The 23,752-nt window shown below is 40.2% G+C and overlaps 1 protein-coding gene across 23 annotated transcripts; it reads right to left on the bottom strand.

Annotated features, from left to right (window-relative positions):
- Positions 1–685: 685 nt before the first annotated feature.
- LOC108140867 (inositol hexakisphosphate and diphosphoinositol-pentakisphosphate kinase) lies at positions 686–23,325 on the bottom strand. Of its 23 annotated transcripts, none has more exons than XM_041710832.1 (17): positions 23,291–23,307; positions 21,884–21,994; positions 21,194–21,252; positions 16,103–16,535; positions 15,787–16,029; positions 14,415–14,913; positions 14,076–14,347; positions 13,841–14,021; positions 12,954–13,151; positions 11,756–12,776; positions 10,628–10,946; positions 6,007–7,947; positions 5,204–5,569; positions 3,588–3,660; positions 3,039–3,273; positions 1,946–2,534; positions 686–1,283 (listed from the first exon to the last, which is right to left on the bottom strand). In XM_041710832.1, the coding sequence occupies exons 2-17, from the start codon at positions 21,978–21,980 to the stop codon at positions 928–930; spliced, it is 6,882 nt and encodes a 2,293-aa protein (XP_041566766.1). In that variant the 5' UTR covers positions 21,981–21,994; positions 23,291–23,307; the 3' UTR covers positions 686–927. The 23 variants fall into 23 exon arrangements, with proteins under 23 accessions (XP_041566766.1, XP_041566768.1, XP_041566765.1 ...); XM_041710834.1 differs by lacking the exons at positions 21,194–21,252; positions 21,884–21,994; positions 23,291–23,307 and adding exons at positions 17,671–18,182; positions 18,835–19,115 and having other exon boundaries at positions 6,007–6,240; positions 6,652–7,947; XM_041710831.1 differs by lacking the exons at positions 21,194–21,252; positions 21,884–21,994; positions 23,291–23,307 and adding exons at positions 17,671–18,182; positions 18,835–19,124 and having other exon boundaries at positions 13,841–14,009.
- Between the last annotated feature and the right edge of the window lie 427 nt (positions 23,326–23,752).

Here is a 23,752-nt window from a genome sequence, read left to right as displayed (position 1 = left end):
TATATCAGCTGCCAAGAAGTCCAAGTTAAGTCGTCTTCATCGGATCTAGGTGGGGATTACTCAACCAGCGACAACAATCGCTAGCCGATGGTAACAATGACGATGGTAATGAAGATGATGATGATGATGACGATGCTGATGATGATGGCCTGCAGCTGGGGATGGAGACGATGATGCCATGCTAATGATCGGGCCAAGTGAAAGTGCGATCGGCTGTCAATGACCCACCTGTTCTACGGATATGGTGGCCAGCGGTTTCACTTGTCAACCTCGATCCACATTCAGAGTGCCATTGCGAATTCTAAACTGCGTATGCGAGGCACGTTTGCATAAGATATATGTACATACGTATAGTAGGCTACGGCAGGCACCCACAGATAGTTTGTCTTTTGGAAGAGAGGTGTTCGGCGGTAGAGTAATGGCCCGCATCGCTTTGCATGTCTGATATTTCAAAAATTTCGCTGTGGATTAAGATCAGTGCAAGTAGAAAAGATTTTCCTTTTCACCATCTAGCTACAGTTACAACATGTTTAATATATTTTTAATATTTACTTGCAAGAATTAGAAAAATCAGCATTACTAAATCCAAAAAAAAATCAAAATATGTCATCTACAACTGACGCTTTACATCATTACCAACAATGCAATTAGTTTTAATAGCCTTTTGAAATCAAAATCCATGTTGTTTTGGACAAAAATAAGAGATAAGCCTTTTATTTGTATTTTCTTGGCCTAACAACAACAAACAGTTTGATTAAGATTAAAAAGTCCGACAGCAAGTCGATATTTGCGATAGCTCTCGCTTTAGCGATAACGATTTTTCCGATAAGGCCCGCAATAACGATATCTTGTACGAGTTAGAGTTAGAGTTAGATTGGCTTGGCTTAAGAATGCGAGTGCTTTTTAGATTTGTAGTTGGATTGAAAGTTAAGAGTGCCTCTGTTGCGATGTGCTAGGTGCCTCGTCATCGCTGGCCCGATCGATATCTGTGCTATCGAACGATAGTTTGGCGGGTGCCATGGCCGGCAGCAGCAGAAACTCGTTGAACAGGAAGTCGGCGTCCATGGACTGCGTTTTGCCATGGTATCCGCGGACGACGCCCCGCTTTGGCGGTTCGATGAACCGCTCCTTGACAATGAGCGCTCCCGGCGAGGGCGACGGCGAGGCCGAGGCCGAGCAGCAGGCGTTGATCATCCGTCCGTAGTGGGCTCGCGGTGGCTCCCGCTCCGCCGGGACACCACCTACTCCACCTGCTCCAGCAACTCCACCTGCTCCACCGGATCCTGCAGAGAACAAATTAAAAGTATTATAAGCTTATGTTTATTCCAAGATCAATATAAGCAGTGTTTGAATGCTTTCATAAAAGCAGAAACTTCGGAACTCATTTGTCTACATATAAAAAATAAATTAATAAGTTTGAATTATCAGCAAAATAAAAAAATCCCGCTAGCTTTGCTGGTAAACAGCTGAAAATAAGCATCAGTTATGAAATTTTTAGTGAAAGAACTTTAGAGTTGGATTCTATTATGCAAATAAAATGGTTATTTGGGTCACGTATTAGGAATAGAAAGTAAAATCGATTCAAAATAAGGATGTCGGGTGCTTACTGGCTAGTTCAATAGTTATGAGTATACTTAATTCCTCATTTTACATACTGAAGAAGGAACGCTGTACTCAAGATATCAGTTATATTATACTATACTATTAGATATCCGTTACATAGCTATCTAATATTAAAATAAACATGCCCTCAGAAAACAATTATGGGGCTATGTGGCGCCATTTGCCGAGCTGCAGAGTCAACTGCCAATAACTTCTTAAATATTGACTCGATTTCGAAAATCTTTGGTGTTTCGAGAGGTGTTGACCGAATAAGCACATACCGTTCCATAACTGGACTCTATCTATCTCTATTATAAGGGCTAAAACCGTTTTCTATAGGCACCTCCTTTCTGATGCTGCGGCGATCCCCCGAGGACTCCGCTGCTGTCGCTTTTGAGATTAATGCAGCTCTGGGTGTGGCTCACGTTGGCATAGTCATCGGTGGCCACCATGGGCACCCGCTTCAGAGTGTTGCTCTCGAAGGGAAAGTTCGAGTTCGACGTGGACTGCGTGAGGTTCTCGAATTTTCGCAGCCGAGCATCCTGGCGCAGATGTTGCGGACCTGCCGCCGGCAAGTTAATGGAGGCATGCAATATTGCACCGCCCGCACCAACCGAGCCACTGGACTCGCATTTATCCTGACCCACTGCTTGAGCCTGGGCGGCAGTGCCCTCGAACAAGCTGATCTGTTTCTGAATCCTTGGCGAGACGGGATCATGAGCACGGCGCAGGGGACGACCATGTTCCGGCGATGGCTGGGTGACACGAACGGGCAGGGCAAAGCCGAAGCGCGGATCATCGCTGGCCACTTCCGGAGGACCCTCCGCATGACTGGGGCAGCAGTAGCAGGTCTCCAGTCGTGGCTCACAGTCGGCCGGCAAAGAAGGTGTGGTGGCCGCCGACAAAGTGGCATCCTCATCGTCCTCAAATCCCTGGAAGGGCAAAGAAACCAATAGTGTTACTCGCAAGTCGCAAAAAGAATATGATTCGAAAATACATGAGAGTAGGGAAATCCAAAATATAAGGGACTACAAAAAATGTGAAGGTAAAACTTTTTTTTCATTTTCAATTCTTTCTTATTTTTGGCAGCTCTTGAAAGTGAAAATGTTGACTTTTGCTAAAAATGTCGATGTTCGTTTATTAAAAAAAGTGGAAGTATGAAAACAATTTCAGAACAATCGGCTGTAGATTCAAAAAATACAAAAATCCAGGGAGTTGAAATGAATCAAATATTGTTTTCGGTTACTTTGATTTTATTATATCGGTTCCTCATATATCGGTTTAAGTTACGGTTTTGATTCGGTTTTACCGATTAAGGATAACGGTTCAAAAACTGTTGGATACCCTGCAGAAAACAAATTTAGAGTCCTACCCCACTTAAGTACAGTTAGCGAAATATATAAATTTAGTAAAGTTTAGTAAGACAATGCACTCACATCCATAGACAGCGTCATGGAGCCCTTATTGGCCACCATGCTCAGGTCGAGATCAACGCCGAAGCTCACTGGTGTGAGGCAGGTGCTGCCACTGCCCTGTTCCTCGCAAACGCTCAGAAAGATTCCACCGCCAACCGCTCCTTCTCCGGATTCCAGGCTGTCCCGGTTCATTGGCTCAAATGAGGTGGGCGCTGCCGTTGTCCCCTGTTCCATAATCTCCATGGTTAGATCCAAACTGAACAAATATTAAATTAGTGCATGTAATAAATATTATTGAAGAATAACAGCTTCGACAGGCCAAAGTTGATATACCCTTGCAGCTATTACATAAACAAAATATTCTATAAAGTGTATAGAAACTTGAAAGGTATGTCGATTTTCCGTTGAATTTTTCAATTGCTTTTATGGCAGCTTTATGATATTATTTAAAATACGTATGTTTAAATAAATTAAAAAACAGCGAAATTTAAAATATATATACGGAATACATACGGAAATTAAAATACTTTTGCAAGGGTATAGGAATAAATTGCACAAATATTATGTCACCTGGGCTTCATTTCCAAATCTGGTAGGGATACTTCCTCCTCCTCGGCTGCCGGAAGACTATCCTGCGGCCAAACTTTTTGTGTACGGGTGTGTGGTTGATGGTCAAGGGGTTAAAGATGTTAGTTTAACAATAATTTATTATGAGGACGGACAACAATGAAACAATGCATAACGGAACAACAGCGAAACGAAAAATGAATGCAAATGAAAAGCAAGCGAGTGTGGATTAAATAAGCAACTAATAACGATAAATCTTAAAAAATAAAAAAATAATATTAAACCATTGATAAAAGAGACCAAAATAAAATTGACAAATAATGAAACAAGGATCAATCAGAAAATAATTTCATATATATCGTATACATTAAGATAGTCATCATTTGAATGAACATTTTAAGAACAATTTCACATTTTCACTATTCTCAATATATATTAACTTAACTTAACTTTTTTGCTGTTTTATGTTGGACAAGAAAAAATCTCATTTGCAATGTTGTAAAGAAAATTCATATATCCTGAACTTTAAAACTTTTAAATGCTTGCATTATTATAAAAGCAAGAATATAAATTTACAATTTCAAAATGACATTAAATACTATTCAATAAAATTTGAATTTAACCTACCCTAATGCACATTTATTTGAAATCAAGCAGACATAATGAAGAGGTAAAAATGAATGTAAGGAACTTTTTAAAGAGTGGTAAGACAGAAAGATGAAGTGCGAAAAAATGGTAGGAAAAAAGGCAAGCGAAATAGCCACAATTAAAAAGCGAAAATTGAAAGTTTACAAATTTGTACCTAAAAGTAAGATTATGAAAGGAAATAAAACCGCACCTACATACACACAATCATCTTAATAAATACATATCGTTACACTTCTTGCCATATTTATTTCAATTCCGATTAAAAGATCTAAGAACTTATCGAACTTAAGACACAATGACAAACATTTCTATGCATAAATATCAATTTTAATTGGTTATTAACATACACAAAGAGGTAAAAATAAAGAGTTTGTTGCATTTGCTTTAAATGCTTGGCTCTGTTGGATTTTCTGAAAAAAATATAAATAAATTAAAAAATAGGTTTATTAATCAAAATTAAATTAGGAAAAATATATTCGAAACTCTTTTTTCTGAGTAGGTTGTAAAAATCACAAATTTGATCTAAAGATCAAAACAATTTTACGAAAAAAAATCTGAGAAAATAGATTTTTCTCAATCAAAGACTTTTACAAATGCTCGAAAACAAAATTTCTTTAGAATTTAATTAACAAAAAAAATTTATAAAAATTGTTTTTACTTAAATAAAATGATAAAATATTATAATGAAAAATATATTATGCTTAAAGCCAAGATCTGATAATTATAAAATCAGCAGGCAAAAATATATATACATTTGATTTCGCAAAACATCAATAAAACATCTTTATTAAATATATGCGCTTTGCAAAATTTGAACATTAATTGAAAACTGTGATAAATAAATATAAACTTGTGTGCTTGGCTAATCTTGAATTTTGATGGGAAAGGGGTACATAAGAAAAAGGTGAACCAGATCTCGTCCAGCTCAGCTCAGTACTGCCACTCGACCACCGACATTTTTCTGCACTTACGCTGCATCTTTTCCGCCAGCGATTGCAGCAGCGCGGAGTTGCTGTCGTCCATAATGGGGCACTGGCTCTCCTGCGGATGGGCATCGATCGTGGATCCGTACTCGCTGCCACGGCGGTCAAAGGTCGGCGTTGCGGGCTTGGGCATCGCCGGCTGACCGACCACTGGCGCCTCGTTGCCGGTGGCGTTCAGCGTCATCGAGGAGACCGCTGGCAAGGTGCTCTTGGCAAAGCCACGCGGCGGCGATCCTGTCGGCGTCTTGAAGATCTGCGCCAGGATCATGTCCTGCAAGAAGCTGTCCAGTTTACGCAGCGACAGGGCATTGTGCAGCGTCTCAAGTGGCCGGATTGGTGGCACATCGCCAAATCCTGCGGGAAATAGCTGTCATTATAAGGCACTCAATTTATTTTTTAATTTTTAAGAATTACAAAACCGAATCATTGTTAAAGAAATATTTTCTTAGCGAGTTACACAATAGATAATTATTTAATTATACCCGTATACTAGTAGAGTAAGAGGGTATATTGTACTCATTGAAAAGTACGACTCTCCGACTCTCTAATGATGCTGATAAGGAGTATAAATACTTTATTGGGTCGATAGTCTGTCCATCGACTCGCCTAGTGATCCCGACCAAGAGTATATATATACGTAGTCGGAAAAATTGTAAAATGAATTTCTGTATTGACAATAGGACTCATATCTTATTACATCTTTTGGTTAAATCAATAAAATCTATAGTTGTAAGTTAACACTACCCTAGGGTTCCATATCATGGCTCAATAGATCGATTTTGTGTACTCACCGGATGACGAGACCGGTATCATGTCGCGAAGATTTGGGGCGGACGAACTGCCGCTGATGACGGCGGTGCTGAAAAGGCTATTCGCACTGGTGGCCATCTTTTTGCTAAAACCACCGAAACCCAACATTTTCATATAGGACATCTGGCCGGCAATACTGTGTCTTTGGCGACGCGACGACGTGGACGAGTTGGCCGATGACACCGAGGCCGAAACCGACACCGAAACTTGGCTATCTGTGGCGATGGTAGTGGTACAACAAGACGGGGTCGTGGTAGTGGTGTTTGTATTTGTGGCGGTGGTGGTGGTGGTGTTTTCGTTCAGTGTGTTATTCATGGTGCATGATATTTGTAGTTGTAGTTGTTGTTGTTGATTGGTGATCGTTGTTGTTGAGTTTTTATGGTGATGTTGATGTTGATGTTCATGATGTTGGTGTGGTGCGTCGTTTGAGGTGGGATCGATCGATTGGAATTGGTTAGTAAATGGTTGATTAGAAGATATTGTTCTTGTATTATCAAACAAAGCTGCTGCTGCTGCTGTTGTTGTAGTGGTGGTGGTGGTGTTGGAGTTGGAGTTGGATGTTGTAAATGTTGGTGGAGATGTTTGGATGGCTGTTCGTGACGTAATTGGTGTAACATTTCGTATACCTTTTGAAATATCGGTGGTTGTAACAGTTGGTATTGCTTTTTCTATATCAGTTGTTGTATCTGTTGGTGTAACTGTTGGTGTAACTACCTGTGCAATCGTTGTTGTATCTATTGTAATATGAGTTGGTGTAACTATTGTTGTACATTCTGCTGTCTGTTTTCCTATATCTATTGATAGAGCTATATCCTGAGATATTTCCCCATCTACTGGTGCAAAAATTGTTGAAATTGTTGGTGTCTTTGTCATTCTACTGGCTTCCTTTTTGCTCGTCATTTCGGTGTTACTGGCTACGCCCGTGATCAGCAACGTGGGCAAATTATACACCACTTGAGGCTCTGGTTGCGGTGGCTGTGCATCCACCTCCATGGTGGGAGTGACCTGCTCTTCGATTGGCTCGAAGCAACTCACAAAACAGGCACTCGATGCCGCTGCCGCTGCCGCACCCACTGATGAAGCGGCGAAGCGAAACGGATTTTCCGTCACAGCAGGAGCCGAGGCTGGCATGGACAGCTGGTCACAGGAGCTACTGGTGGCCTTGCGTTGAGCAGATGATGTGGCCGAAGCCGAAGCCGAAGCTGAAGCCGAAGCCTTGTCCATATCCTGGCAGAGACGTAAAGTTGAGGCTGTGGGCGAGGTGGTGGCATGCGCCATGGGCGAAAGATTGGCCACCAAAGGCCTTTGGCTAAAGTGCGAGCTCATCAGGATGGCCGGTGCAGAGCTGGACAACTGGAAGTCATCATCGAAACTGCTGGCACTAACCTCCGCCCCAGTTGACGCCTCACCGCCCGTCTCCAAATCCTGCCCAGTTTCTGGTGGAGCAATCGGTGCAATCGCCTGTCCCAAGTCCATCAGACTTTTGGAGTGCGAGTGCGCCTGAACCGCTGAGCTGCTGCAATTGCAAGAGCTCAATGGCCGCTCGTTGGTGGCCATCGGCGAGATCTGCGGCAGGTGCCTAAGCTGCTCGAGATCGTCGCCCTCGTCACAGCTCTCCATGCGCCGCATGGTCAGTACATGGAGGCGTTTGTGTGACAACGGACCGCATTGCGGCGTTGCCGGGTGGAGCGAGAAATCAATCTCCGACAACGGCAGTTCGTTCGTCGATGAGTCAATTTTGAAGAAGGACAAACTGTCCGTAACCCGAATCTGAAAAGCCGTGCGATTTCCACCATCCGACCTATTGGTCACGCCTACTCGAGCATGGGTTATTTCGGCAAATTCAGCAGTACGAGCCTCGGTAATATCCTCAAATTGAGGCGTAACTGCCTGAGAAACCTCTTTAGAATTAGACCCAACTACTAAAGGTCAAAGTCACGATCAGTCCAAGAGCAAAATGAAGTCAGGATGTGGGTAGTTAGTAAGACATGATGGTGGATTCGAGTTTCCAGTCCAAAGTCAGCCACATATTGATTTATTCGAATATTTTGAGTGTCCGTGCGTTGTTGTATGTATTGGTGTGTACAAATAGAAAACTCATTAGCCGAGATAATTAAAATGTCGAAGATCGCGTAAAGTTCGTTGAAAAACAAAGGTTCGTTGAAAACAAGGGAATAGACAAAAAAACGAACGAAAAACAATTTTAAAACAAAAAATTAAAACGTAAGGGAGCCAAAAAAAAAAATCGGCAAGCCGAAAGGTAAGGAAAATGCTCTTGCAATACCCTTAAGATTTCTTAAATTGTAACTAATATTAAAAAAAAATACAATTTGTGAAATTTCGTTGGTAATATTCGCACGAAAGTTGTAACTTTTATCCAGTAGTATTATTAATTTATAGAACATTTCTAAATTAAACCTATCAGTGCATTAAATATAAAATTCTCTTGTAGCAACAGAATATTGAGAGAAAGAATAAATAAAAAATTGTGTCTGCTAACTTATTGTCTTAACCTTGCACTTGCGTTTTCGAAAACTGTTTTTCAAAACTATATATTTTGTTCCTAGGAAGTTCTTATGTCTACGTATTTCAGCTTTAAATTTTAATCCAAAGTTTTGTATATCTAAACACAAGTTTTATCCGAAATTTACAAAAATAATTGATACCCAAGAGCATTTAGACAAATTTAAAGCTGGCAAACTTGGGGGCTGCAGCGGCAGAGGCTTTAGTATTAGCTTTTAGTAGAACATGGCACAGTTCAGGCTTCGAAAGAGTACATATGTGGGTTTGGAGTCCGATTAGGTCCTTGTGTTCTAATATATGTTCTGTAGGTAGTTATGTGTTCCTACGCATGTATATGTTTGGCGGGAGTGGGTGGGTGGTTGGGTGGGCGGTAGAGGGTCTGGGTCTGCAAACAACAACAACGAGCAACGTACAGACACAGACAAGATAACTCCACAAAATCAAACTTAATTTTTGCAGTTATTTTCCAATATTTTTCAAATCTTTGCTTTTCATGCACTGAGACAAAAACATAGGTAGATAGACAGGACAAATGGAGACAGATAAACAGGCAGAGTTATAGAGATAGAGAAAGAGAAAGAGAGAGAGAGAGAGAGAGAGAGAGAAGGAGCAACAAAGGGGGATAGAACAAAGTGTGACCATCGGTAGCTGGACCCCAGCAAAAATTTAAAAAAAAAATGTTCTTCTAAACAAAAGAAGCGAGTGGGTGAAAATTTTTCCTGGGGCTCAGCTGCCTTTTGTGGGGCCGTGGTTGGAGTGCGGGGCGTGGCAAGAGTCGCTGTGTGTGTGTTTGTGTGTGTGGCTAAGACAGTGTAACCAGCATTGCCAAGTACACGGGATTCCGCGGCCAGATGCTTATAGATTTTCAGTTTTTCTCGTCAAACATTGTAGTTTGTTCTTTCATTTAAAAAAAATACAGATCGAGATAATATATAACGAAAAAGGTATGTTTAAGTGTGTTATGTGTCCTGGGTGTGTGTGTGTGTGTGTGTGTCTCTTTTCGATCGTTATACAATTAAAAAAATGAAAACCAAAAAATGTTGGGCACAGCTCGAGAGAGATACAGATGGAAATTCTTTAGAACTTTTTCTTCAGCAATAGTGAAAAATGATAAAAAAAAAAAAAATGACAACTGAATATTATTCGATTACCATTCGAAATAGAGAGGCATCTAGCTAAAGGATATATATTATCTATTCATATATATATATATATATATATTAATAAAAGGAGTCAAACTCATCGAAATATTCTGGGGGTGGGGAGGGGGGGTGGCGAATATATAAGACAAAATTAAAGCGAGTTCAGGATTTTCGGGTAGGGATTTCCTTCCTGTAGTGTTAGTCTTGGGGATCCCCAGTGGTGTTAGGTGGCAGTGCGGACGGGAAACCGTGAGACGCAAACACAGAAAACAAAGGAACGGCATGCAAAGAACCCCACAAAAAAAATATATCTTAAAAACCATAAGAGATGAAAAGAAGTTATGCACAATTTCAATAAATTAAAACAGTGGGTTCTTCGGCACAACCGAAGATGGATAATCTGGCAGAGGGAATATCTCGTTGAATATACAAACTTATCTTCCTCATGTTTCTTGAAATGAACCAATTTTCTCACAAAAAAAAACAACTTTTAAAACCTTATCTTTGAAATTGAAGTTATGCCACTGCCATAAAATTATCTTATATACAAAAACCACAATTCGGATAAGTAAATCAAATCTGTCTAGATTTAAAGACAGCAAAATATTTGTTATTTTTTTTACCAAGATTACTATTTAATTGCGTTTCCCATCTGCCTCCTCTGCCAAATCATGTCACACAATAATGTTTGAGTGGGGAAAACCGAACCGTTTCAGTGCGGATTAGTCTAAAACTGGGAATAGCCAATCGGGTGGATGCGAGAGATGTGTTAGACAAAGAAAGGAACTTGGATTATCTTTGGGTAACTGGGGTGGGTGGTGGGTGGATGGTGGGTACCCGACCCTAGGGACGAGGCGGCTGCGAAGGCGGCGGCGAAGGCGGCGGCGGCGGCAAGCTTTGCTCGATCGACCGTCAGACCCTGGCCAAACATACGTACCCGGCTCCTTGGCACAGACGCCGGAGGAGGGCCGCTGCTCGAAGCTCCGGGAACGTGGCTCGCAGTCGGGACTCACTGCCCGGATATCCGGACTGATGGGGCGGAGCTGCTGGTTCTGCTGCTGCTGCTGCTGCTGAGAGGCCAGCTCCTCGTTCAGCCGCTTGGCCAGATCCATTGCCTCGTGGCCGCTGACCGTGTGATGGGCTCCAATGGGTATGGGCTTCGATTTGAACTGCTTCGATCGCAGCTCCAGCCTGTTGAATCCAAAGGCGGGCGAGGTGCGTTCCGCGCTGCGATCCGAGCTCCTTTGGCCGGTGGACTGTAACAAAATAAAGTAACGAACCATTAATTCGGATGCCATGTATGCAAGTGTAACTCGTATAAACACTATACTTTACATATATAAATATAAATACTATACTGCTTTACTTATATATTAACGGTTGATCAACGAATCTGGACATTCTAGACCGCTAGTTAGAATTAATATAACTTTTATACTATTATCAATGGCACTTAAAATAAGGTGAAGGCTTACCCCAAGGAACAGCCAATCAAACATAAACCAGACAATTAACCCAGTTTGTCTATTAATTCCAAAACACTATTTGACCTCTTCATTGTTTTACTGTGTCAAAATATTTGAAAAATGTCCTGGTCGTAGCTATAGTAGAACTAAGTTGGTTTTCAATATTAATGCCAAACTCGTATTTATCATAAAACAAATATTTAATTTAAGTTATTTTAAAAGTCACTCATATCATTATAACTACTGACTCTACCACACAAAACTAAATAATAGTATTGATAAAGAGACTTTAATTTTTTTTTTTTTTTTTATACATTATTTGGACACCAAGCAACCCAATTAAGGGCCCCGTAGAGTACAGACTCTATAGACATATGTACACTATGTTGGGGACTCCAAACTAAAGAGCAATCCTCCAGGATTGAACGATCTAATGAAATGAATAAGTCCGTCTAATAGATTTACAGAACACCATGTTTGAAAAGCATTAAGATCCGTTTATAATTCTGAACACAGGGGCTAATATCGTTATGTTGCAGGCATAACTTAACACCATCTGCGTGACTTGGTCAAGAAGTAAAAAGAAGTGATCCACTTACCGCTCGCTTCTTGCCCTCTCGCTCCTCTCCTGAATTCGAGTCGTTCTCCTCCTCGATCCTGGCGGGATTTGACTCGTCCGAGGACTGCATACTCACATTGCAGGCATTGTCGCCGTGCGAATGAGGCCTAAAACCCGGACCCGGCGGCAGATTCTTCTGCACACAACAATTTACGCCCGGACTGAAGTGCAGCTCGACGTGAAAGCGTTCCTCGGATGTGGGATCCTTGGTGGGGTCCTCGTACAGCATGATGACGATCTGGGACATGTAGTTGAGCTCTGATACCATCGAAATGTAGTCCATGGCCCGACGCCACTGCTCATCCGTGACCACATTGAGTAGTCCCCCGTAGCGCAGGACTGTGAGTAGCGAATGGACATGGGATTCGCTGGTGAAATAGAGCCTTGTACGGACATGCCTCTGAGGACTGGCCACGCCATGGCTGTAGTGCGGATTCAAACGGTTCATGAACTCATCCTCCACCTCGTCGATATTCCGCTGCAGATCCCCTTTGATCTTCCTCAGTAGCGGTGAGCAGATACCCTGGCCAATGGCCAGTTTCTCCTGCGGCGTCAATCCGTACTCCTGGGGTATGACTATATCGGCCAAGTTCTTCGCGTAGATATACAACTCCTCCGCCTGATCATACTGCAACGTATGTTGATTATGCTGCAGATCGTACTTGATGCAATCGTAGATATCCGGTATTTTGGAGATGTCAAACAGCTTTGACTTGGTGCTGAAATCCTTTTCGATCTTCTCCCAGCGACAACGCATCAGGTCCCATGTCTCACCGTGATACAAGATCGCATCCTTGGTTTTCGGGTCGTCCTTCTTGATGCTGATGATGTGCAGAAGTTCGCGGATAAGCTGGTGGACATGGTGGCAGCAGTCCACCGGATTCTTCACAAAGTCCAGAGCCTGGGTGATCGATTTGCTGTTGCACGGATTGATCAGCTCGCGATCCTCCTTGGAGAACTCGCGATCATTCTGCATTAGCTCGTGAAGGCGTCCCTTAGCCCTGTATAGATGTATAAACGATTGAACAACGTAAGTAATGAGAGCTTAAAAAAGAGAGCTTCAAGAAGTTATTTAACATATCATAACAAACGCATTTGAAGATTAAAGCAAGAGAGTGAGCTAACTTCTGAAAACATATTATAAAGTTTACAAAGTCTAAGAATACATATATACTCACAGGTTTTGATATTTGCTGGAGTCGCAATCATTGTCCAGCAGTCCATTCGTATTCGCACTCTTCACCATCTGTACGAGAATGGGTGTGAGTTCGCCTTCCAGGGCCAGCAAACCCTTGGCAAAGGCGGCCGCCGTCATCTGGACACGTCCCTCATCCGAGGCGTAGATCTTCAGGTCGTGCCGGAACGTAGAGTGTAATCTGCAGTACAATTGATTGATTACTTAAGTTTTGGGAAGAAACAATAGATCTTTTTAAAGAGTTATCTTGTCTTAAATATATTCAGATTTGGGTACTTTATCAATATTCAAAGTCTGAATACAAAATAAAATGATATTTTTAAACTTCGCTTACAATATTTCAAAACATATATGCCCACAGATAACAATTGGGTTTTAAGTGGCGCCATCTGCCGCCCCCCCTAACAGTTTCTTTGCTCTCTTTGGCTGTCTCAAATTCTGAACTCTCTTTTTTAAACATCCAGTGACGTCATAATAAAACTGAATTACCAAGAACTTCTAAAATAATGGTTTAATTATAAAAAAAATGTTGTTTGTCAATGGATATTGACAGAATTAACATATATCATCAAAAACTGAACTCTACCATGTCTTAGGGTGACATGACAAAAAAAAAATGATTACCTTACCTACAAACTGGTAAAATGGTGTATATTTTACCTTACCTAAGTACTTATTTCGCAAATACTGTTTGTAGAGTACATACTTTTCAACAAATACACCCGAAACAGATGCAAAGAGAGCAAAGAAATGCTTTTTGCGAATGAAATGGCCAAAAGATTAATGCTATATACAGTAAATGTGAATTGAAGTACACCATATAATGTGCATAATCGATAATAGAGCTTTGAGAAGAGAGGGTAATCTCACCTTAGCAGACCCAAGCCCTGGGTGCCCGAGTAATCCGATCTGCCCTGTCCGCCTGGATACATGCACCGAAAGATGCGGCCCAGTTCCTCCGCCTGGATGCGACCGGCTGGCGTCAGTTCGCCGCCCCACTTGAGGATGAGGACCAGCGATGGCTCCACAGGCTGATCCGCTGCTAGATTGGCTTCGCTTTTGTTAATCGAGGCACTTGGATATGGGGGAATCCGAGCGGACTTACTGTCATCGGAGCTGGAGCCGCGTGGACGACCCTTTGGCTGGTACTTCATCTGAACCTTACGATTTATGCCCGAGAAGTGGCCGTACATCTCCAGGACGTTCTTCAGCTGCTCCAGCTTGCTCTCCTTCTCCTCGATCTCGGCATGGGCCTTCGTGTGGATCTCGCTGAGCAGGAAGCGGGCAATGTCCAGTATCTCCTGCAGTTGCTTTGGCCGCTTCAGCTTGACGTGGCCCAGCTTGTAGCCATCGTACTTCTCGAAGATCTCAAAGAATCTGTTTGAATTATATTGGTTTTAATATGGATGCCTTGAAACATTACAGCACAGATAGGTATACTCACTTGGGATGGCGCACCTCCACCTTCATCTTTTGCTTGGGCGTACGATCGCCATGTCGGATTACGGCCACCACGCAGCGCAGCTCCATCATCTTGCCGAAAGTGGTGGGCACAATGGGTGGATCGTCCAGCTGGAACGGCACCGACCAGGGGATGTGCAGTGTGGGCGTTAGCTCCCGAAGGATCATGTTGCCCAGTATCTTGGCGCAGTCATCATAGTACTTGTTCGAGTTTTTCACAAAACTGAACCCATTCACATCGCAGACGTAGCTCTTCCCGTTGGCACGCAGCAGATCGAATCCGCAGACGGTTTGCTTGAAGGCCAGACACACCTTCCTCGAGATGAGCTTCTCGGAATGATTGAGGATCACCGGGTAGCGTATCTCCTTGCCCTCGCTGTCGCGCTCTACTTTGCCATCCAGGGCGGGACTTTTGCGGGCCTCGGCATGGGCGTAGTCCGGCCCAACGGTGTACACCTTGACGTCCGTGCCTGAAAAGTACACTAAGTTGTAAAGGTGATGCTGGATTCAGTGCGTTCGACTGGCGTCCACTGGTGTGTATCGGTGTTTTTCTATTTGGTTTTGGTTATTTTTTAATATAATTTTTTTTTTTTTTTTTTTATTATTATTTTTTTTTTGTCTATTTACTAGATTTCTGTGAGCTTGGCGATGAGCGGCGCGTGCGGATCGAAACGCAGGAGGACAAGGCACAATGAGCGATGCTTCGTTGGAGGATTAGATTAGGTGGGTCTATAAGATTCGAGCTAGCCAAAGCCATAACAACAACAGACAGCCAGAGCAAACAGTGGATTAGCGGGGTTTTCGGAGGGGTTGCAATGGAGAAGGTACACAGTTTTTCTAAATCCATATTTTATGTTTTTACAGCTTTTTTTTATTTCTCTTTACACAGTTTCTCTTCCGAGCAAATCTGGCGGAAGGGAACTAAAAATATGACTAAATATCATTATTATGAATATTAATCTTAATATAATTCTATATCCAATTGTATATATAACAAAATTAAAAAAATTTTAAATTCGTGGTTTCAAAAATAAATGTATTTTTTAATAAGAAATTTATAGGTTGTAAATGTTTGTAGACCTGTTTTAAATAAAAAAAAACGTTTGTAAAACCCAAAGGTAAAGTAATTTTTTTGACAGCAACAAAAATTGAAAATAAACTATTAAAAAAAAAATAAATAAAAAAACAAAAGCAAATTGAGTTTAAAAAAAATCGGTATACCTGGGGAAGCATCTAGATGGGAATATGTAGATACCTCCCATTATTTTAGGGGAACTAAGCGGGGAGTAGGGAAATTTTTGGGAAAGTACCTACAGCTGCATAGAACATGGGTGCATAATGAGCAAGTTGCATACCATCGGTGGGCATAAAGTCCTCGTAGATAAACGATCCTGTCTTTCGCACCCTCGACTCCGGGGAATATACGCTGCTCCGGCTACCGATCTTCCGGAATAGTCGTTGACTTCCGCCGCCCGCCGATGTTGGGTAGTAGATGTATATATTGTGATCCTCTGCCGAGACGGGTTTCTCCACGAACGGTTTGTTAAAGGTGATACCATTGACCTCAACATGGTCCTCCGATTCGATAAGCTCATGATCTGGCGGATAGAAATTTATATTACCGAATGAGCAGGAACTTCTTCATATATGGTATATATATATAAAACTTACGTTTGGGATCCGGGGAGTCGCGATCGAGGACGGCATAGCGCGGTATCTCGATGCCCTCCTTCTCCAGAATGGCGTATACCCTTCTCCTATCCTGAATATCATACTGCATGTGCAGGTTATTTAGGACAAAGGGATTCCTAAGTTGAGCATACTCGATGGCCTTCTCCAGTGGAAAGCCCTTCGAGTGGAAGGAGACGAGGCAGTCGCAAGTGGGCCAATTTTGGACCGGTTCCCGCAGGATCACGTTCTCCTCGAACGTCACCAGTTTGATGAACTCGAATTCACCGAGTCGTGTGAGGATCTCCTTCATCGGCTTCGACTGTGTCTTCTTGGCCATCGCACAGATGCCAACGACCACCTGCTTGCTGTTGCTGGACGAGGTGCTCGTGTCGGAGTCCATGCCGTCATTGCTGTCCCCAAAGTCCGTGTCGCCCTTTGAAAACACAAGGAAGCGGTCATCAATGAGTTGGCTCGGATTGAAAGAGAGATTTGCGCAGGCAGTTAGCAGGCAGCGGGCGGAATATCTGGAGTCTCGCCTACCTGATTTTTTGAGTTACATACACATATATAATTTAGTTAAATTCCTTATTTCTTGTACATGATTTATTCGTTTTTGGCTCTAAAAAATGTTATATATTGAGTTTCCTTTGTTCTGAAAAGCACTGCGAGCTTAGCAAATCGTGAAAATCGTTTAACAAAAAGGTAACGCTCAGTTTACAATGGCAAATCTGATTGTTTTCTCCCGGAATAAAAAAAAAATCACAGATTTTAGGCATTCGCCTCATATGGGTAACGTTTATAAAACATCAACGAATCGGTTAAAAATTTGTAAGTTATTAATGTTTAAGAACCATAACAAGAAACTTAGAAATCAATGTTTTGAAACTTTTTTTCATGTTTTAAAATCTAGTAAATTTCTTCAGGATTATAAAAACAGAAATACCATGGTAGAAATCGATGTCAAAAGTGTCCCCTATATACGAAACGGTTATTAACCATTAACGAATCGGTTATAAGCCGAAACGATTTCTAATTTGTTATACAAGAAAGTTTTAAGAACGAAACGGTTACTTAGTAATAGCAAACTTGTTATGTATAAATTTTTTCAGGAACATAAAAACGAATCGGTTATAAGCTAAAACAATTCAAATGTTGTTAGTCAAGAAAGTTTAAAAAACGAAACAATTACTTAGCGGTAGTAAAAATGTTATGCATCGATAAACATTTTGTACTGTTTTAAAATCAATTACATTTCAGCAGGATTATAAAAACCAAACACAAATACCATAATATTACTTAGCGGTTGTAAACTTTGTATGCATTGATAACGAATCGGATTTAGATCACTTGTTTGAGAATCTCTAAAATTGAAGTTTTTCAACCAAAGCAAGCGACTTAAAAGTCAATAAATAGACAACAAAGAGCTCAAATTACATTGAACTAAACCGGTTGAGATGTCGCCCGACCAACAAACCAATTAGCGCTCAATTCGTTCCAACTTCGGCGACTCATTAGTGTCTCATAGTTACTCATCAATCAACATCTTTGAACTAAACAAAGAGACCTACATTCATACAGACATCGCAGAAGCAAAAGTCATCGCTATCCTCGTCGCTCCCATGATTCGGCCCGTAATCCTCGTAATCACTGACGTTGAAGGGTCCGTACTCCCCATCGTCGTCGTCCTGGCTTCTAATGAGCGCGTTCTCCGTGCCCGGTTGACTGCGAACTCCGGCACTTTGACTCCGTCGCTGGCGTTGTAGCAAGCGATTACGACGCAAACGATCGCGACCACGACCCCGTCGACGTCTGGCTATAGTTCCATCCGATGGCACCGCGTCCAAGCTGTGACGCCGATTAGTCAGCGGATCCTTGAAACCAGCGCCTTCCACCTTGCAATCCGAGCCCGGCAAAACCGCTGCAGCGGTTACTGCAGCTCCTGCGGCTGCCGCCGCTGCTTCTTTCTTTTTATGCCGCTGATGACGCGATCGGAGCTTTTTGAGACGCCACCAGTCCTTAAACCACGTCCACTCCATTGTCTGGCCCACTCAGCTTCTTTCTACGTAAATATAACTTCTTTCTATGGTGGAAAACCGGAAACCATTTAATTTTGAGGCAACTTTTTAGCATCCAATCCATTGTGTTGCCAACTCAGCTACTTTCTGTTTTTTTTCTAAGTTATAAGCCAGAAATCCGTTTAGTTTTACATTTGGTTTTGGAGAAGTTTAAAACTTTAAGGTAATTCTTGAAATAAATAAATAGTCGAGCTATTTTATATTAAGCATTAAGTTGAAAAACTTTTGTATAAATATTAACTGTTTTATATTTATTATTTAAATATTAAAAAAATAGTTATGAATTTTTGAAGAAACAACAAGGTAGGTTAAAAAGTGTGCCAAGGGGAACAGCTTTAACCTTTTATTACTTCTTTGAAACGTTGAATTTTCCAAAACTGTTAAAAGGAATATTTGTATTTTTTGTTATTCATTTAAAACACTACACAAAACAGGAAATTCGAAAAATAGATGGCCAACTTTGAAGAAATTACGCCGTGTTTTGCCAAAAACAGAAGTTAATCCTTTACAAAACTTCATAAATATGTGTTTTAATGGTTTATATTGTTTTATTATTAGCCTTATCTATCTTTGCCCACTTTGGTAGATTGTTTTAGCTACACTTTTGTAATCTGTAGTTGACAACACTGATGGAGAATCCGATGCATTAAGTCGTACGTGCTTGTGAGGCGAATTCCCCCAAAACTGATGACCTAACCCGAACAAATAACAAATATCGTAATAAAAACCGCCAAACGACGAGGTCAGCTGTATAACGACTGTTCCGTGCAACGCGGCCAACTGACTAACGGTTCTGAACAAAACGGTTTGCTTGGGATCGCTGGGGATTGAATCGGATCGTATCGGATTGTTTGAGGGCCTGCGCCAATTGGTCTGTGGTGCGCCCACTCGCGAAGTCTGAGGAGAATCTGATCAGCAAGAGACAAAAAACAGAAAGAGAACTCGTCGAACAAAGAGAAAGATAGGGAAATACACTCAGCGAAAATTCATCGTTTATTTTACTGAGAACTTAAGGGATGTCTGTTTCAACTATGTATAAATAAATATGTATAAATGTATAAATATATATAAATGTTCATAACACGCCAATTTAATTAGTTCAGCTCCAAAGCCACTTTCAAATTTTTATGGAATTTAATTAGGATCCGATTGAAAGAGTTTTTTTTTTTAAATAATAATGAAATTTAAAAATTCATGTCAAGTTATTGTGATTTTAAAGCAATATATTTATTTTTCGATACTTATAATAAGAATGTTAAAGAAGCTTTAACAAAAAAGTGTCAGTCTAAAGATAATTACTAAAGTAAATAGTCTTAAAGTTTCCATTAAAAATCATCCTGTTACACATATAAGAGTTTTGTACAAAAAAATGTTGTGAATTAAATAAAATGAAGTTGCTTATTATGACATTTTTCAAATTTCATACATATATTTAGTTGATATTTTTCCAGTGCATGGAAAGGCCAAGAGTGAGAGAAATATGGAGAGGGCGCGTTCTCTTTGTGTAATTGTTTCGACATGCTGGAGGCGTCTTGTTATCATCGTCGCTTTCGTTTGTTGACGACACGACTTAACTACAACTTATATAGCGGGCACGTCCGGCCGATCGGCCAGTGTTAATGAAAGCGACTACAAAGACAACAAGAGCGACACAAAGAGCAACGACAATACAGCGCCAACCGGTAACGGGCGGCGGAGCAGGCCGATAAGAATTCCAGTGATAAGGGCTCTGTGGATCTTGAAGCACAGATCTGGCAGAAAAATCGCCTAAGCGCCAATTGGCCAAGTAAATACTTGCTCTACGTATAGACCTAACCGATTGAGACAGCAAACAAATGCCAAACGATATGATCTTCCTGATAAATTATCACCTTTTATATATATATATATATATATATATATATATATATATATATAATGTACCTACATATGTATATATCTACCCGAGATCGGTACATATCTTTCTGGGATCTCTCTCTCTTTCTGTATTACAAGAAAGCTGAATCACGATTCGTGTTAACAATGATACAGGTGTAATTTATTATTTGTATTTTACAAAACATTACGTCCGGTGTTACCTGAAGGCAATGATTTTCTATATTAAACTGATCTGAAAGCCATAAAGGCAAAGTAAAGTAAAGCTTTTTTATTTTACTAGTTCCATAGATTCCTAGAAATCATAAACAACGGTTCAGTACAAATATAAATAAAACTTTAATCCGAAATTGGGTGGGGTTTTATAAATTCTTTTCCAGCTCAAACTGTTTAATAAAACTGAAGGCCCTTAAACAGAGCAAAAAGCCACATAGAAAGAACAAACACTTTTATTTCGAAAACAGCGTTAAAAATGTGTTAAAAAAAAACTATTGAACGGAGTTTCGGCGTCGTTGAATTGAAAGAATAATGCTAAAACTCTAAACTCCAATAATCGAAATTTTAAATTTTAAACTTTCACCGCTATTTCTCCCGAACCAGTTGAAACTCGTATCTATGGTATATCACTTAAAGATTATTCACATAAATTAAATTGTTCTTTTGGTTTCTATGAAGCCAGTCAGTGTAAGTAAGTAATGCTTCTTCATTGTAGAAAATTCTGTAACGCTCACCAAAAAAAAAAAATGGCTTAATACTAATTGGAGAAACCAATGCGGGTACTTTAACCGCACCGTTCAAAAGTCGGACCTTAACTGCGGATCTGGAGTTGCAATTGGGCCCGAATTGGTGTCACCCGAGATTCCAGATTCCTGGGTCCGAAGCCAAAACCAAAACAAACAAATTGAACAAATAACTGGTATAACTGGGTAATTAATTTATGCAGCGAAGAAGCCGAAAATTTAATTAAAATTTAGCGCTCTTGCAAATTGGGTAAACAATCAAAACGTAACGGAAACCATAGAAAACTACATTGCTAAAAAAATTTCAGTTAATAAAGCGAGCAAAGAAATACAAAATAACAAAATAACGAAAACAAAAACAAAAACAAAAACAAGAACGAGTGCAAAAACTATAGAATCACCGGATGGGAGAATGATGAGGAGCGCGGCTCCAGAGGCTCCAGCTCGCTGACGTCTGTCTCTGGATTATCGAGGGGGCGGTAAAAATAGAAGCGGGTGGGCGAAAGAATAAGGATACAAGAGAGTGAACTGCGCACAGAAATAGTCAATGCACTCGGAGAAATTCTAAATATATTAAATATGCGTAATCGTTTACCTAATTCATCAGCGACTTGTTTTGCTTAATAAAAATAATTACAATTGATGCAAATATCACATATTTTAAACACAATTGTGTTCGGGCATTATAGACTTTAAATGAAATTTACAATTTTAAAATAAGATGATCAATTCTACAAATACCGTATTTTATGAAAAAATTTAAAATATTTTGAAAAGAAAATTGGCTACTCATTTAGAAAGTCTATTTCGAAAACAACAAACACCGATATTTCTAGTGCACTGATTTGTTTTAAAAATAGTAATTTTTTTTGTAAAGGTATCATTGGTTTGACAGGTATCATTGGTTATGTTTAAAAAAACATATATAAACACAAGCTTAAGTTAAAATTATAAAATAATGACAAGTTTGTAAAACAAAAGACTGATGGGTTTGAAAAGCACTATTTCTGATCATTGTTTTAGTTACTATTTTAAATAAAACCTTTTATAGTTTCTCTAGTACATTTTTTTGAGTGTAGGAGGACACATACCTCCCAGATTCGGAGTAGAGTTTACGTGCGTCAGCCAACGGCGTCCTGCCGTTGGGCCGCGCCCACCGCCCCCGAACTTATCGAAGCTATTGCCCATTTGTTGTTTTAGTACTGTTGTTTTTTTTTTTGCGATAAGGACGTAAATAATATTCAATCGAAAACCACAACAAACACACGCGTGAGAAAAGAGAAAGATAGAGAGAGAGAGAGAGAGAGAGTCTTAAGGAGAGCAAAAGCTTTTGGCATTGACATTGAACAGTCAGCTGTTGGGGAGAAGAACCACAATGATTGGGGTGGGAGAAGGGGAAAGGGGAAATTGCCACTGCAAGAAACCCGCAAAAAAAGTCAGGGTCAGCGTCAGCCCCCGCATGCAAAAATCTACAGTCGGGCTCATTATAATAGCAGAACAACTACACTTTTAATATATTATTATGAAATCAAAAAATCAAATCATTATTCTTAAGAGAAATATAACAAATGAACATTCTTTTTTTTTTTTTTTAATTTTAAATAGTTTCATTGTTTTGAAAATAGGTGTTATCTCAGAAATGAACAAAAACTGAAATTGTTTTCATCATTTTTTGATCGCCTTTCCAAATCTTGCAATCAAGATCGTTTAATAAATTCTTCCATTTAAGTGCTATCATTGTGACCTCCACTATAGACACACAATGTATTACTTATGTACATATATGTACATACATATAGTATGTATAGCATTCAAAAGTCAAAAAATGCATCATTTTAGTGGGTTAGGCTAGGGTTTAGTGGTAAAAAAAAAATGGAGCGCATACGTTGCCATCCTGTAATCCCAAGTAGAAACCGACGCGCTGCTGTGGCTGGTGCGTATTTTGCTGCTGCTGCTGCTGCTGCTGTTGTTGGGATATATCCTGGTATCCCGATTCCAATTCGGTATAGGACATTGTTATCCTCTGCGGAGGTGTTAGTGCGGGTTATCCAAACAAAAAGAAGAAGCAAACAACAACACTGGGCAATGTTTTTTTTTATTTTGTTTTCTTTTTTTTTACATTTTACACGCACACACACACACACACACACGTGCAAACCTTGCCGCGTGTTAAGAACGCAAGTCTGTGTACATATATTTTTAATAACAATTCTTGTTCTCTCACTGTCCTTCAATTTTACGAGTTACGAAATCAATTTTCGCTTTATTATTTGAATGTTTTTTATTTTTATTGAAATTTGGTAAGTGCTAAATTTACAGTCGCTGGGATGGCAAAGCGCGGGCAGCTGGGGAAATGGCGGGATGGGCGGTCTGCTGCAACGGGTTAGGTGATTACTAATAATTGATTGTTATTAAATTAGGCTTCTTTTGCTTTATATTCCTTTCTTCGTTTCTTTTTTTTTTTGTTTTTTGAGCTCTTGTAGAGCCAGAACACGCACACACGTCCGTTCGCTGCAAAAATTCCGTAGTTTGGTTGAGAACCAACAAATACCGTACTGAACTTACCAAGCGAGCTTTCTGCTCTTCCAAAAGCTTTTGCCAAACAGCTGTTCCGAAAATCGAACTTTTTTTAAAAAAAGTTTTATGGCTTTCTATGCAAATCTGTATTTGTATAAACATAAACATATTAGCGTAAACAATCTTTTTTTGTTTGTTATTTCGTAAGTCGCATACAAAGTAAGAAATGTGGTGCAAGTCTTACTCGAATTTCAGCAAAATTTCATTTCGTTAGAGACGCTTGAACTAAAGTTATAGAAATACAAAATTAAGCAAATTTAAACGATCTATCCCCGGAATTTAAGTTTCGATTTTTTTTAATTTTCATTCCATGAAATTTGATCTCATTGGTGATGATTTAAAGACAAAATAAAATCAAAACTGAGATTTGTGAGTTTATGAAA

The sequence above is a fragment of the Drosophila elegans genome, unplaced genomic scaffold (assembly GCF_018152505.1).
Source record: "Drosophila elegans isolate 14027-0461.03 unplaced genomic scaffold, ASM1815250v1 contig_149, whole genome shotgun sequence".
Classification (NCBI taxonomy): Eukaryota; Metazoa; Arthropoda; class Insecta; order Diptera; family Drosophilidae; genus Drosophila; species Drosophila elegans.
The sequence above is the reverse complement of the archived record's forward strand: the minus strand, read 5'-3'. Positions and strand labels throughout refer to the sequence as shown.